This window comes from Paramisgurnus dabryanus, chromosome 4, assembly GCF_030506205.2.
Source record: "Paramisgurnus dabryanus chromosome 4, PD_genome_1.1, whole genome shotgun sequence".
In the NCBI taxonomy this organism is placed as follows: domain Eukaryota; kingdom Metazoa; phylum Chordata; class Actinopteri; order Cypriniformes; family Cobitidae; genus Paramisgurnus; species Paramisgurnus dabryanus.
Window position 1 is genome coordinate 681101 of NC_133340.1, and position 15289 is coordinate 696389.

A 15289-nucleotide genomic window follows, 5' to 3' on the forward strand; every position below is an offset into this window, starting at 1 on the left:
TCGCATCACCCTATATGTCTCTATCCCTGTCTCTTCATGCAGGAGCTTATAAGGAAAGGCATTCCTCATCATTTCCGAGCAATTGTTTGGCAGCTCTTATGTAATGCCACTGACATGCCAGTGAAAAATCAGTATTCTGAACTCTTGAAGATGTCTTCTCCATGCGAGAAACTCATACGCAGAGACATTGCCCGCACGTATCCCGAACATGACTTTTTTAAGGGCCAGGACAGTCTGGGACAGGAAGTTCTGTTTAATGTCATGAAGGTGAGTCAATTTGGGTATATAATCGAAAGAAACTTAAATGAAACAAAATATTTGTATTCTTAAATTGAGAAATTGAACAATAATTTGTGTCTTTGTTTGGCAGGCATATTCTCTTGTGGATCGAGAGGTTGGATATTGCCAGGGCAGTGCCTTCATTGTAGGGTTACTACTAATGCAGGTTTGCTTCATCTGCTTTGCATTTATCCCGATGAACTGAGTGAGCATGAGAAATAATGTAAATATGTCTGTAATACGATTTGTGATATATTTTGTATTTGCAGATGCCAGAGGAGGAGGCTTTCTGTGTGTTTGTTAAACTAATGCAGGAATACAGACTTAGGGAGCTGTTTAAGCCCAGCATGGCTGAGCTGGGTCTGTGCATCTACCAGTTCGAACACTTGCTACAGGTAAGGATGAACATAAAGTGTAATATATGTATTTGATATGGTATATTGTATTGCAAATGGTACCTTGTATTCTGGGCATTTAAAATGTAATTGCACACTCTTTGTATGTAAATATAAGTTGTATAACTAAAGATGACGTTCTTAGCCTTTGATGCTTTTTTGCACAGTCTGCACACACATCCTAAGCTCATCCTAAAACAGACTAGACATGTAAACATTGATTTTTGCTTTTACAAATACTTGTAATAAAATTAAATAAACCACATGTATTCCTGAGTTATACTATGTGTGTCCACAAGGTGGTAGCAGATTTACAGTTTTTGTGTAAATTGTCTTTTACTGGTACTGTAACTCTTGTTTTTTTATATCTGTGATCAGGAGCAGTTGCCAGAGTTGAACGTTCATTTCCGATCTCAGAGTTTCCACACATCTATGTATGCTTCATCCTGGTTCCTAACACTTTTCCTCACTTTCCTGCCCCTGCCGATAGCTACACGTATATTTGACATCTTTATGTATGAGGTATGGGCACGAGAAACGTTTACGAAATGTTTGCGAATGTGTCTTTGTGCTGATTTGGGTCTTAATCTGGATCACAATCCACTTATTGGTTGTCTTTGGTCCATTTATGTGTGCAATATTAAAGAACCATACAAGTCAGTGGGAAGTCCCTATTTAGACAAATAGGTGTGTGTGTATGTGTGTGTGTGTGTGTGTGTGTGTGTGTGGTTGATACAGTGGTTGATAACCCATGATACAGTGTGCATTTGTTTTGTATGCAAGTATATCATGTGATAAATACTCTGTTTTGTTTTCTCAGGGTTTGGAGATTATATTTCGAGTTGGAATAGCGATATTACAGTACAACCAGACAGACCTCATACAGTTAGATATGGAGGGAATGTCACAGGTTAGACTCTTCTGTAAAATTTTCAATCATGCTGGATGAACAAATCATCAGGTTATACACAAACCCATGCAAGCTCGAACACATGTTGTCATTAACGTATTTTTTATTACAATGAATATTTGATATTGAATTTGATGATCTCAGACTTTTAGAGATCTGTGATCTTGTGCTGGCTTTGACGATTTTGTATCTGATCTCACAGCACTTTCAGAAGGTGATTCCCCACCAGTTCGACAGCTGCCTGGATAAGCTTGTCTTACGGGCCTATCAGGTCAAATACAATCCCAAGAGAATGAAAAAGTGAGTGATGTGAACAACACTTTAAAATAATGTTTGTAAATTTATTTACTAACATGAACAATTCTTGTTAATGTTAGTTATTGTCAATTATTAGTTGTTAGTTCATGGTGCAATAAATAATGTTAAAACGCTTGGGTTTATAAATGAAGAGTTTCGTTGCAAAACGAGATAAATCCGTTTTTTTTACATTTCTGTCAAAAGATGTTTATTGTTATGTTATTATGGTCCCGTACACACTGCATATTAATTCGGTTGTCACTTCACCTTTTAATGCTTAATCCTGTTCTGTACACACACAGTTCAGTAATTTACGGTACTGACAACCGAATTCCACAACCGAATTAACTCCCGCAAAATGCATGTAGTGACAACCGCATTTACAGAAACTGTACACAGTGTGTACATAACCGAACTGAACAACTAGTAGTTAATCAAGTGTTTAAACGTTCATCATAAACAGGACAGGTCTCTCTTCTGAAAAAATAAATGCTTAGAAGGGGAAAAAGTCTTCTGTATGCGCGGTTCAGAAAATGACAGAGGCACAAGCGTTTGCTGACTAGTGTTGCCAGATCTTGCACTAAAAAAACAGCAAACAAGAAGAATCCAATAATAAACCGAAATAAATCTAAATGCTTTACCTCAAAGATCAAAATATTGGGACCGGCCCCAAGCTATAAACGGTTAAGCACCAAAACGGTGTTTACGTACAAAAAAGACGAGGACCTGGCAACACTGCAGGACCGCGTGCTCCATGCTGTGAAGCAGCCTCACAAAAGCATACATTACACGACGCCAAGACGGAGGTTTATTGCAAAACGCAATGCTGTTATTATTTTGGTCAAATCTGTGATAAGCATGCGAGATGGCAGAACGTTGCTATGGTTATCTCTGTGTCAATCATCGCATTTTCGGGAGTGAGTCTTGTTCCGTACAGACATGAAACGAACATTTAGGGGATTCACTCCCGCATTTTAATGCGGTTGTCACTCCCGAAAGTTTGCAGTGTGTACGAGACCCATGTTATTATTTTGTTTTATGGTGCTACTTTGCTGTATTTTTAAAGTTATGAAGGTTTAAATCAAAACAAACCAACTGCAGTTGAACTAATATTAATTGGAATGCACAACCAAAAAACGAGATTTTTGAAAAAAAAAAAAACGGATTTATCTCGTTTTGCAACGAAACTCTTCAAATGTATTCGTAAATGCCGAAATTACCATAAAACGCAAATTGTTAACAAATGCAACCTTATTGGAGTGTTACCATGATATGAACTATGAAAATGTTGAATGAGATTTCTGATTAAAAATATGGGAAAGTTTTTATTTTTTAATTATTATGTTTTTTAATAACAGATTAGAAAAGGAGTACACCACCATCAAGAACAAAGAGATGGAGGAACAGATTGAGATTAAGGTTTGTAACTAGGTGTTGAGGACAAGTCAACTATACCTGTATAGTTTCATATATGTTGTTCTTGTTGCTGTCTTGGAAAATTTTTTTTTTTTTAAAAGGTCTTTATAAATTTCTAATTTCATAAGAATTAACAAACGTTCAATTATTGGAAGAAAACAATCATGACATTCCACCCTTAATCCCTGCTGTCAATGAGGCAAAAGATGATTCATACAAATTGCCACTGAAATGTACAATAGTTTTACTAAAATGTTTTGAATTGCCACGAGATTGTGTTGTAATAACAGATGGCAAAACAATCATTGCATCATGGCCATCATTGCAAAAACAGTTAAACATTTTAAAATAGTGGGTTTCGACTCAAACTTTTGATAGTATGAGCCACAATAGCTATGATAATATAACATGTAAACACCTTAATCAATATGATTGAGGTCAAATAGATGCAAATTTCGATCGTATTGAAAGGGGTGGTGTAGTTCGATCAGCAGGATAAAAGTACACATAAAAATGTGTGAATCGTTGTATGGATGCAAAGATACCTTGTGTACATGCACAGAAGAATTGTGCTTAAGTTCACGTTGTATATTTACCTCATATTTATGTATGATTATCGTCACAGAAACATGCAATAGCAAGGAAATGACAACACACATTATTAAGGTCACAATACATTCTGCAGCTTTCATGTCTTTCATATCATTACATAAAGCAATAAAATAGCATTGTGCCTTTCAAAAGTGTGTTTTCTTTGCCTTTATCTAAAACTTTTTCCAAGTCAACTTTGACTTTGTACATTTATCCAGAGCGTGATCTTGATGAGAGATGCTGTTCCCTGTGTTGCCAAGTCCTTTTGCTTTTTTCAAGTTCAGATGTTTCAGCGAGTTAAATTTTTTCTGCAGGTTAAAGATCGCAGGATTTTGTTCATTAGTTATTGCCATTTGGGATGTGAATAGTCATTGGGATGCTTTGGGATAGTTTTGAATGGTTTTAATACGCGAATCTGGCAACCCTGGCTGTGTGCTTTTGCAGACGTTTGGTTCGGATTATATAGAATGTACTTGTAAACGAACATTTTAATCAGATTGCAATATTTAGGGTGCATGTAAACTGTCTTCTAAATTTAGTTGGATTGACAAAATTTTGTACATGTCTGTGCATAAGTTTACTTCTGTATTAATGCTTGTAATTGTTTAAGCAACTCAAGTCCATTTTGTATTGTGCCTATCAGCATGCTTTAATAATATTAGGTCCTTCCTTATCTGGTTTGGGACATATCCTGCCCTGTAATTATATGTTACTTCATGCTTATCTATCCTTACATGTAAAAACAGTGAAACATTTCCTCAACCACACAGTTGTGTGATTTGAGAAGTAGATATTCTTATCTCCGTTATTTATTTTAACAGAGACTGCGTACAGAAAACAGACTATTGAAACAGAGGATTGAAACGCTGGAGAAAGTAAGTGGCCCACTGTTGTATGTAACATGCATGAAACTAAATAGCTTTGATTAGCTTGTGTTTGAGTAAGCTGTGTAAAATCTTGCAGACTTAGTGCATGTACTGTAGATTATAACAGAGAGTTAGCTGTGTTACTTTTGTGTTTTCTTGATGGTTAAGTTTTGAAATCTTCCCTTCTTTTTCTCTGCCTTCTTCTGATGAAACTTCCTCACAATTTTCTCTGAAATCTCTTACTCTGTTTCACCACCAACGAACTCTCATCCTTTATATTATATTATATTTCGATATGTTCTCAATTCTTCCTACTCAACCTTTGAATTTAAAAATTCCCTCTTTGTGTGCACCTTTAAATTCCAATGTATCTTTTTTGCTCATCCATTGTTTCCTTTCCTTTTCGCTGTCTGTCTGTTCTTTCCTTCTTTTCTTGTGTGGTGTTGTAGGAGAGTGCTGCATTAGCAGACAGGTTGATTCAGGTACAGTAATTGTCAAACCAGCTGCAAACTTATCCCTCATTCCTTACTTTTTTTCATCATCCGCTCCCTCAATTCCTCTTAACATCCATCCATATATAATTCACTATTCCTCTTGGCCCTCCGCTTCCTCCTGTTCACTTCTAAAAATGGGCTTGATGCATGACAAAAATGGTTTTGTGTTTCTCTCGTTCTGCCTTGACAGCGCATTTATCTGTATGGGTGAAATAATGTCCCAAATGAAAGTTAACCCTAACACTGTTCACCGGGAGTTGTAACCTTGCATGTGGGATGTGGAATAATAGGTGTGCATCAAGGTTCTGTGTTAGGCCAATTTCTTCTTCTGTTATTCATAAAATTCAATGGGATCTTGAAATAATCAGATTTCTTCATTGGTTGTAAGTCCCAGAGATATCATTGCATGTCGCCTGTTTCATTACGTTTATCCCTTTAACCTCAAGTGGTATAAACACATTTTCCAAGATTTCTTCTCACTCCACCTCTCTTCTTCAGGGTCAGGTGACACGAGCCCAGGAGGCAGAGGAGAACTATGTTATTAAGCGTGAACTGGCCGTGGTTCGGCAGCAGTGTTCTTCCACCAGCGAGAGTCTGGAGAAGGCACAGGACACCATAAGAGAACTTCAGCAACACAAGGTAGTTTTTTAAAAGCAGTGTGTCTCATAAAAACATTCAAAAATCTAGCAGACTGCTGATTTTCTGTAGTCAGCATCAGCCACAATTCCCACATGGCTCGTCAACGGAAGTGTTTATTTGCTTGTGAAACAGATCCAAAATCTTGACACTTTTGACAACTAAAAATGCATGTTTTCACATTTTAGTACATTTCCCCGACAGGGTTTAGATAAATTCAGGACTTGACCTTATATTAGGACATTTAAGTAGTTTTTACAAACATACCTAACAAAAACAATAATGTTATGCATCTTAAGATAAAACAATGGCACTGATATGTTTTAAGGTATGCCGGTGCAAGATGTTTTGAAATTAAGGCAGCTCAAACAAGCATTTTAGTCTGCTCATTAGATGTTTATGTTGATATCTATGTTGTTGATGTGTTCTTTTATTTTCAGTTAATAAAATATTATTATTTTTATTTTGCAGTTGCTACTATTGAATAGATTTCTGTAAATATCGGCCTTTAAAGTAAGGTGCCATAAAATGTAAAACTGTTTTTACCTAGGCATAGATGAATAAAAAGAGCTCTGTACATGTTAATGACATATCGTGAGCCTCAAATGTATGCCCTAACATTAAATTAATTACAAAGATGTTAAATGTTTACTAATGTGAGCTACTGGCATGAGCCTCAGAGCAGAGCAATCAGAGCAGAGCTCAACATTATTATTCATGACCCTTCCAAATAGGGCAAAAATAGACTATTTCATTCCTCGATTAAATCCTAGGGTTGTAAATGGACATGTAAAAAACGTTTCTGGAGAATTTCAAAAAACAATTTAACATACTATTTAATTGCATTCTTTGGCACCTTTAAAAAAAAAAATTTGAGTTGGCCACGTGTCAACATACGGCAGTGGCTAGTTGGTTAGCCACTGACAAGAGCATGCCGAATTAATCCAACAAGGGTTTAGTGTTACTACAGTGTAAACAGGTCAGGTTCCGGGCTGAAGTAATCGAGCATGGAACTAACTAATATTAAGTTAGAGTAGTGTTTTCCAACACTGTCACTGGAGGCACACCAAAAGTTTACGTTCTTGATGTCTCCCACATTTGAACCCATTATTATTAATTATATCTTGGAATATCTACTAATGAGCTGATGCGTGGATTCAGGTGTGTTTGAATAGGAAGAATTGGAAAATGAATGGAATTTATAAACACAGTGGAAGTAATAGGATATTGAAAAAATGGTAGGCCTATATACATGCATGAAGAACATATGTAATGAGTATATGTATGTATATATGTGAAAATCGTAGGTTATGGTTATCATACACATGGCTACAGACTTTACCCAAGTACGAAAGTTCATACAACAGAAATACCCTGAACTTCACAGTCAACAGGCGGACTGGGTCATTGACAGGTCACAGATTGTTTTCTGGTAAAATGTTTGCAAATGACTAATTGTTCATACGGTACAGTACCAGACTGATTGTTCAGACACATTATTCGATTTGAAATTTTTATGTCAGGGTTATAGGAATGGGCGATGCCCTGTGGACACAAGCAGACAGGGTATTTTGAAGATTTAGCTGTGAGGGAAGGCCATGTGTGAGAAGATGTCAGGGTGTGGTGTGTGTCATGTCGAGTGTAAGTTTTGAATATAAAATGTTTCACACTTTTAGCAGCACTCTCTGGTCACATAAATTTTCCTGTGTTGTTGTACACTTAGAACTGGCCACCATCCTATATAGGTGCTGATGTCAACCAATCTCACACACATTTACAGAAATCCATATGCGCTTGTACAGTAGTGTGAAAAAGTGTTGGCCCCCTACCTGATTTTTTATGTTTTTGCATGTTTGTCACACTTTAATGTTTCAGATAATGAAAGAAATTTAATTATATCAATTAAAGATAACACAAGTTAACACAACATGCAGTTTTTAAATGAAGGTTTTTATTATGAAGGGAAAACAAATACAAACCCACATGGCCCTGTGTAAAAAAGTGCTTGCCCCGTAAACCTAATAACTGATTGGGCCTCCCTTTGCAGCAACAACTGCATTTAAGCGTTTGCGATAACTTGCAATGAGTCTGTTACAGCGCTGTGAAAGAATTTTAGGCCACTTGTCTTTGCAGAATTGTTGTAATTCAGCCACATTACAAGGTTTTCGAGCATGAACCACTTTTTTAAGGTCATGCCACAGCATCTCAATAGGATTGAGGTCAGGACTTTGACTAGGCCACTCCAAAGTTTTCACTTTTGTTCTTCAGCAATTCAGAGGTGGACTTGCTGGTGTGTTTTGGATCATTGTTCTGCTGCAGAACTTAAGTTCGATTCAGTGTGAGGTAACAAAAAGATGGCCGGACATTGTCCTTCAGGAAGTTTTGGTAGATAGCAGAGTCCATGGTTCCATTTATCACAGCAAGTCCTTCAGGTCCTGAAGCAGCAAAACAGCTCCAGACCATCACACTACCACCACCAGATTTTACTGTTGGTATGATGTTCTTTTTCTGAAATGTTACTGTTACGCCAGACCAGAGTTGCTTTTGGCAGCCCTTTTAGTTTTAGTCTTAGTCTTTTGGACGAAAATGCTTTTTAGTTTTAGTAACATTTTAGTCGCTTATAAAATTAATAGTTTTAGTCAAGTTTTAGTCGATGAAAACACATAAAGGTTTTAGTCAAGTTTTAGTTGATGAAAACGCAAAAAGGTTGAATTTAAGTCAATTTTAGTAAAAAAGGTTGTCGCCACAGCCACAGGTGTGTTGTTGTTGTTGTGTGAAATCTGGGGTGTGTGCGCAGCATGGTGGCAGCCGGGTGGTGGGCGTACCCAAAACAAGGATAGGAAGCGCTGCGGCAGCATTGCTGATACTAGCTAAAACAGACAGATTTCACGTGAAATAAGCAGAAATGACATGCATTGTAAACGTCAGTCTTATAATAATCATTTTCTTTCCTTCTCGTCTTGTCAACGAAAACTTGAAAGCGTCTCGTCATGTTTTCGTCACCTTAGAACCATATTTAGCCATAAAAAAAGGTGCGTCAACGAAATAATTTTGTTATCGTCATTGTTGACGAAAACAACACTGTTTAGAGACGAGCCTTAATTTTGGTCGTCTGGCCACTCCTGGGAAGATTCAGCACTGTTCCATGTTTTTGTTATTTGTGGATAATGGCTCTCACTTTGGTTCGCTGGAGTCCCAAAGCTTTAGAAATGGCTTTATAACCTTTTCCAGACTGACAAATCTCAATTACTTACTTTCTTTCTCATTTGTTTCTGAATTTCTTTGGATCTCAACATGATGTGTAGCTTTTGAGAATCTTTTGGTCTACTTCACTTTGTCAGGCAGGTCCTATTTAAGTGAAGTGTGGCAGTAATCAGGCCTGGGTGTGGCTAGATAAACTGAACTCAGGTTCAGTTATGTTTTAAAGGGGAAAGGCACTTTTTCAAACTGCATGATGTGTTTACTGAAATATTTAAATTTGTTTCATGATCTGAAACATTAAAGTGTGAAAAACGTGCAAAAACATACAAAATTCGAAAGGAGGCTTTTTAACACCACTGTATCCCTGAATTATTGTTTTACAGAGCCGTACATCTTTGTATTATATAATTCGTGAAATTTAAAACCGTGTGGGTAGGGTTGAATATTTAGGCCACTTATTTGGCCTAAATATAGAGCTTCTGGTTTTATAACCCAGAGTAAAAGGGGGTCAACGCTGTTGACAAAAAATTTTGAGTGCATAGAAAAATACACTCAAGTACATATTTACATATACGGTTTTAAAACATACATTGGCATTTGCGAAAGTGTTATCGTAATCAAAGCAGATCTTCATATCTGTCAGCACTTCGATTTCTTGTGTGTAAAGTTCATTTCCGGTGCACCGCAGTGTATCTTGTCAGAAAAATATGACAGCGGTTTGGTTTCTAGTGTCCCATCTAAGTGTTTCTGTGATAGGAACATCTGAGTAAAATAAGTATGATTAGAGTGACTCGTAAGACTGGAGGGAGGTAAGAAAAAGAGAAGTAAACATCTGTGGGAACCAGCGTTCACACAAGCCTCCAGACCAGCCCACAGCCCCCTCTGGTAGGCCACAGTATATACACATAGTGCACAGTGTACTCAGATCAACACTGCCACTTCAATTATAGATAAGCCTGAAATCTGTCACTTGCAAAAGTGTTGCTGTTTAACAATCTTAAGTGATTTCATGATAAGGTTATTTGTTAAAATGTATTGTGTCCCTAAGTAAAACACAAACTGTCTCTATTTTGGATAAAAGCATTAGTTATGAAACAATATGTTATGAAATGTCTGTTGATTTTAATTAAATTATTTTGTAGACGGTTTTAGCAGTAACAACATAAACAAAGGCTTTCATGGAACACGCGTAACTTCCAGTAAACTCCGCTAAGAATCAATAAAAAGTCATTTTATTTCTGATAACAAGCTAAATAAACAACAAGTAGATTACCTTAGTTCATTTTTCATAGCTAAAGCGGATTAAAAACGCGACTGAGCTAACGTTGCTGTTTAAAATGTGTACTATAATGTCTACAATGTATAGCTGCCAAACCTCCCTTCACGTAGCGGGGATCCATGATCGCAGTCTCCCCTTCTTTTTAGGAAACCAAAACATTTCTTATTTTTTTCTACGAGGTATTTGTTCCAGGGTTCATTTTAGCCCCTAGTCAGATCATTAAACAAACAGAAACCGGAAGTTAAGTTCCGACCAGAGGCGTATCCGTGACAACGCACGTGTGTCCGATGAAACCGTCTATAATACAGTATGTGTGGCCCTGCCTTTTAAAACCCAGCTACGGTCATTTTTTGTGATTTACTAAAACTACTACATAATGTAAAGAATAGTGATGCAACAATACACTTAGTTCACGGTTCAATACAATTTTCGGTTCTTGTCCACGGTTTTCGGTTCGGTTTCGGTTCTGATATGCCTTGGCCTATTAAAGGCTCTCTAAGCGAATCTGTGCGACGTCACTTGTTGTTGATATTTGAACTGTTTTCAAACAGACGGAGCGTAGCTAACTCCTCCCCCTCCCTTCCGTGCTTTCATGAACGCGACCAACCCCCACCCGCAAATCCTTCTTGGCGTTTATTGGCTGTAACACTTTGTTTTGTTTCGTGGTGCAGGTTTGGCCACTGTGTGTATATTGAAGTTTGTAGAGCCTGGGCTGTCTACAGAGATCGCGTTTTTTTACAGTTTGATCAGCGGTCAGGTAGCAAGCAGATAGTGAGGAGATGTTTGCTGTATGTAACAAAAAATTTTTTATGGTCTAAAACGCGTGAATTTGCTTAGAGTACCTTTAAAGTGTTTTTTTATTATTCTATGCTTAGGTAACAGGTACAGTGAGATGTTAAGAAGCAAAAATACTGGTTTAAATTGCAGTTTTCTTTATTTTGTGTAAATGCAAAAATCACACATTTCTAGTGTATTGATACAATAATATAAGATATAATTAAATAAAGACATATAAAAATGATATCCTGTTCAAACTGGGGAACATGTGAATTCATTACATTACATTACATAAATTGGCCATTTTATATACCTGTACTTAGTAAATTAAACTTTACATTGTAAATGAAGGCTATACCTTACTGCACTACTGTTAAGTCCAACATCATGCTGTCTGTGTAGAAACCAAAAATGCGTTCCTCAATCAAGATTACTGGTGGGATTTATTTTAGCATCATGCGCATACTCTTCTTGAGTTGAACTTTTTCAACTTGCACGGAAGATGTGTTTGAGGCAAATAACGCGCGTTTGCATCAATAACAAGCCCAATTTGCATAATTTGCATTGCCCGACACGAATTTGCATCTTTACATTGATGTTGTATGTAATCTACATGCGGAAATAATTAATCCACACCTCAGATTTTAAAGACAGTGGTGCTGCTTCTTTTTGTTGTCGCACTTATGTTGGGTGTGTGTGTGCGCGAATGAAATCTGACAACAGCATTGCAAGCAGAGTTCAAGCAGAGTTAACGCAGCTAGCGGCACAGTGACTGGATATCAACTCGCTGTGGTGTTTAAGCGTGCTGATCACGCGGGCGCGCACATTAACAAAAGTGCAGGGAATAAAAAAATGACAGGTTTGGATGGATAAACAAAAAAAAAAAAACCGCAATTCACATGCGCATATTGGACCGCAGGGGTCAAACCGAACGGTTCACTATTACAGTATATTGAGAATTGTGGCATCCTTAGTAAAGAACATACTGTGAAGATCTAACCTAGTTATCTTTAATATTGACTAAGTAAGACCATAGTAATCATAGTGAAATTCATGGTTGAAATCTTATAAAAATCAGATTAGGAGACTTTAACCTGGCTTTCACAGGTAGGACACTGGAATCCCCATCAGATATAGTTAAAGGATTAGTCCATTTTTTTTTAAAATAAATCTGATAATTTACTCACCACCATGTCATCCAAAATGTTGATGTCTTTCTTTGTTCAGTCGAGAAGAAATTATGTTTTTTGAGAAAAACATTCCAGGATTTTCTCTAATTTTAACTCTTTCCCCGCCATTGACGAGATATCTCGTCAATTAAGAGAAAACGCTTCCCCGCCAATGACGAGATTTTCCGTCTTTCCGCAATACCGCTATTATCCACCAGGTCCCTTCCGCAACTTTTTAAAACCGGAAGTATTGCCCTATGGCAAGCTGCTGCATGTCCGTGTCTGTTTTAAAGATCGCTCTGAATGGGATCTCTATGAAAAGTCCGTCATAAAAATGGAATTATCTCTGCTTTTTGCTCAAAATATGGTGTTTTTGCAAAAACCTACCCATATTCAAAAGCTGATTGCAAAAGAACCACTAAAGGTAGGATGAAACGGTTTTTTTTTGTTTGAAAGCAGAGGGTCTGTTCTTTCATTTGGTATATTGTATGTTTATATATTTAAAGAAGAACATTTTCTGGAAGGCATTAAACTTTGGTGAAAATCATGAAAAACGCTGGCGCTGGCTGGCAACTTTTTTTTAAAAACGCTGGCGGTGAAAGAGTTAATGGTCTTTAATGGACCCCAACAGTTTTAATGCAGTTTAACAGTTTCAACTGAGTTTCAAAGGACTCTAATTGATCCCAAACGAGGCATAAGGGTTTTATCTAGCGAAACGATTGTCATTTTTGACAAGAAAAATAAAAAAGGCCCTTTTAAACCACAACTTCTCATCTATCTCCAGTCATGTGACGCACCAGCGCAACCACGCACAATACGGCATCATGTCAAGAGGTCACGGATGAAGAATGCGAAACTACGCCTCAGTGTTTACAAGTGTGGAGAAAGAGGAACGTTCCGACGTTGTTGTATGTCGAATGATACTAATTAATGTCTTTGTGTCAATTTATTGTTTAAAATGGTGCGCAAATGTGTGTTTTATGTAAGACGTGACCTTTCCACGGCATTACATAATTACGTGAGGTCACGCTGGTGGTCACAGGGCGGCAGTGGCTCAGTCGTTCATGTAGGTTGTCTACAAACCGGAAGGTTGGTGGTTCAATCCCCGGCTCCACCTGACCAAGTGTCGAGGTGTCCTTGAGCAAGACACCTAACCCCAGCTGCTCCCGACGAGCTGGATGGCGCCTTGCATGGCTTGACACCGCCGTCGGTGTATGAATGAGGGAGTGAATGTGAGGCAAATTGTAAAGCGCTTTGGATTGCCATGGGTCTATGAAAGCGTTATATAAATGCACTCCATTTACAGGACCGGTGATAGACGAGAAGTTGTGGATTAAAAGTGCATATTGTTTTTTTCTTGTCAAAATGACAATCGTTTCGCTAGATAAGACCCTTATGCCTCGTTTGAGATCGTTTAGAGTCCTTTGAAACTCCGTTGAAACTGCCATTTTAAACTGCATTAAAACTGTTACGTGTTGGGGTCCATTAAAGTCCATTAAAATGAGAAAAATCCTGGAATGTTTTCCTCAAAAACATAATTTCTTCTCGACTGAACAAAGAAAGACATCAACATTTTGGATGATATGGTAGTGAGTAAATTATCTGGATTATTTTTTTTTTTTTTCAGAAAATGAACTAATCCTTTAAGTTAAGTTGTGGACTGTTTACTGGTGATATTAACTTAACCGATGAGCGGTCAGATATGTGTGTATTTTTTAACACAAATAAGCCACGTTTGACTATGAAATAAAAACTACAACTGAAATAAAATCAATTTTATGAAAGAAATTTGAATCAAGTTTAATCTTTTCTTTCTCTGTCTGTTTGTAGTACACAGAGCAGTTTGTAAGTGGACTTCAGACTCAGTTGGAACAGTCTCGGCTGCAGGAGGCAGAACTACTCGGTGCTCTGAAAGAAATGCAGGACAAAGTTCTCGACCTGGAGAAGGTGTGTGTTTCGTAATTCTTTGGGTCAAAAATGAATGAATGCTGCATAGGTAACCAAGCTTTAATAACGTGTTATTTTCTCTGTGTCTGTCTATTGTAGAGGAACAACTCTCTGCCTGATGAAATTAATGTAGCTCAGCTTCAGGATGAGCTGAAACTTGTGAAACTGAGAGAGCAGGAGACTCTACGCTCCTTCAGAGAGATGCAGGAGGCCGTTACTGACCTCAACCACTGCTGGCAGGTGCAGCAACTCTACACAATCCCACTGAACTCCACAAGAATTAGTAGTTACTCATTCCTAGTGAACTTTACACAAAATCTGCTGAACTCTCCACTTCCTTACTGAACTCTACACAAGACCTATTAAACTTTCTCTCTGTCACAGCATCATACATCCCGTGCAGGAGGAGGTCATTGGAAGGAGTCCCCTAAGAAGAATGCATTGAATGAGCTACAGGATAAACTAATGGGCATGAGGCTGCGAGAAGCTCAGACTCAAGCTGAACTTAAAGAGGTCAAACTTAAAAACCTACAGCTGGAAAGCCAGGTTCGAACTGCAATGCTCACAAATTCTACACAATTTAATAATAACCAACATCGAACCTACTACCATAAAATATTACAAATAAATTAAAGTCGGGCTCACTTTATAACAGTGCTTTCAAACAAAAGTGTCCATACTGCTATGTATTACCATGAACTTAAAATGCATTGTTTTGACAAATTACGATCTTATATTAAAGAAATAGAATATTTTCCCATATAACACCCTCATACCATCCCAGATGTATATGGGGTGTTTCCCCTGGTTTAGAATAACCCAGGAATAGGCTTTAGTTATATTAGGACATTTAGGTAGTTTTTACAAACAAACATTACTGGTGTGCATCTTGAGACAATATATGATATTAATATATGATATTGATATATGTTAAAGGTATTGCGGAGGATTTTCTTTTTCCGGGTGGATCATCAAGACTATTGGTCCTCCTAGTTGTCAATCAGGAGTGTTGCGCAATTGCATTTTTTTAAA

General features: G+C 37.5%; 2 protein-coding genes across 3 annotated transcripts in view; both read left to right on the forward strand.

The window, feature by feature from the left end:
* The window catches only part of LOC135785885 (adipose-secreted signaling protein-like), a 260005-nt gene that overhangs the window by 175709 nt on the left and 69007 nt on the right, over positions 1–15289 (forward strand). The window lies entirely within an intron of this gene.
* The window catches only part of LOC135785875 (EVI5-like protein), a 58019-nt gene that overhangs the window by 23068 nt on the left and 19662 nt on the right, over positions 1–15289 (forward strand). For both annotated transcript variants that reach the window (XM_065295500.2, XM_065295499.2), the window contains 13 exons: positions 43–267; positions 371–445; positions 549–674; positions 1053–1196; positions 1495–1584; positions 1787–1884; positions 3240–3300; positions 4710–4763; positions 5204–5236; positions 5747–5887; positions 14141–14257; positions 14357–14497; positions 14642–14803. In XM_065295500.2, coding sequence (XP_065151572.1) covers positions 43–267; positions 371–445; positions 549–674; positions 1053–1196; positions 1495–1584; positions 1787–1884; positions 3240–3300; positions 4710–4763; positions 5204–5236; positions 5747–5887; positions 14141–14257; positions 14357–14497; positions 14642–14803 — 1467 coding nt within the window. The remainder of the gene's footprint in view (positions 1–42; positions 268–370; positions 446–548; positions 675–1052; positions 1197–1494; positions 1585–1786; positions 1885–3239; positions 3301–4709; positions 4764–5203; positions 5237–5746; positions 5888–14140; positions 14258–14356; positions 14498–14641; positions 14804–15289) is intronic.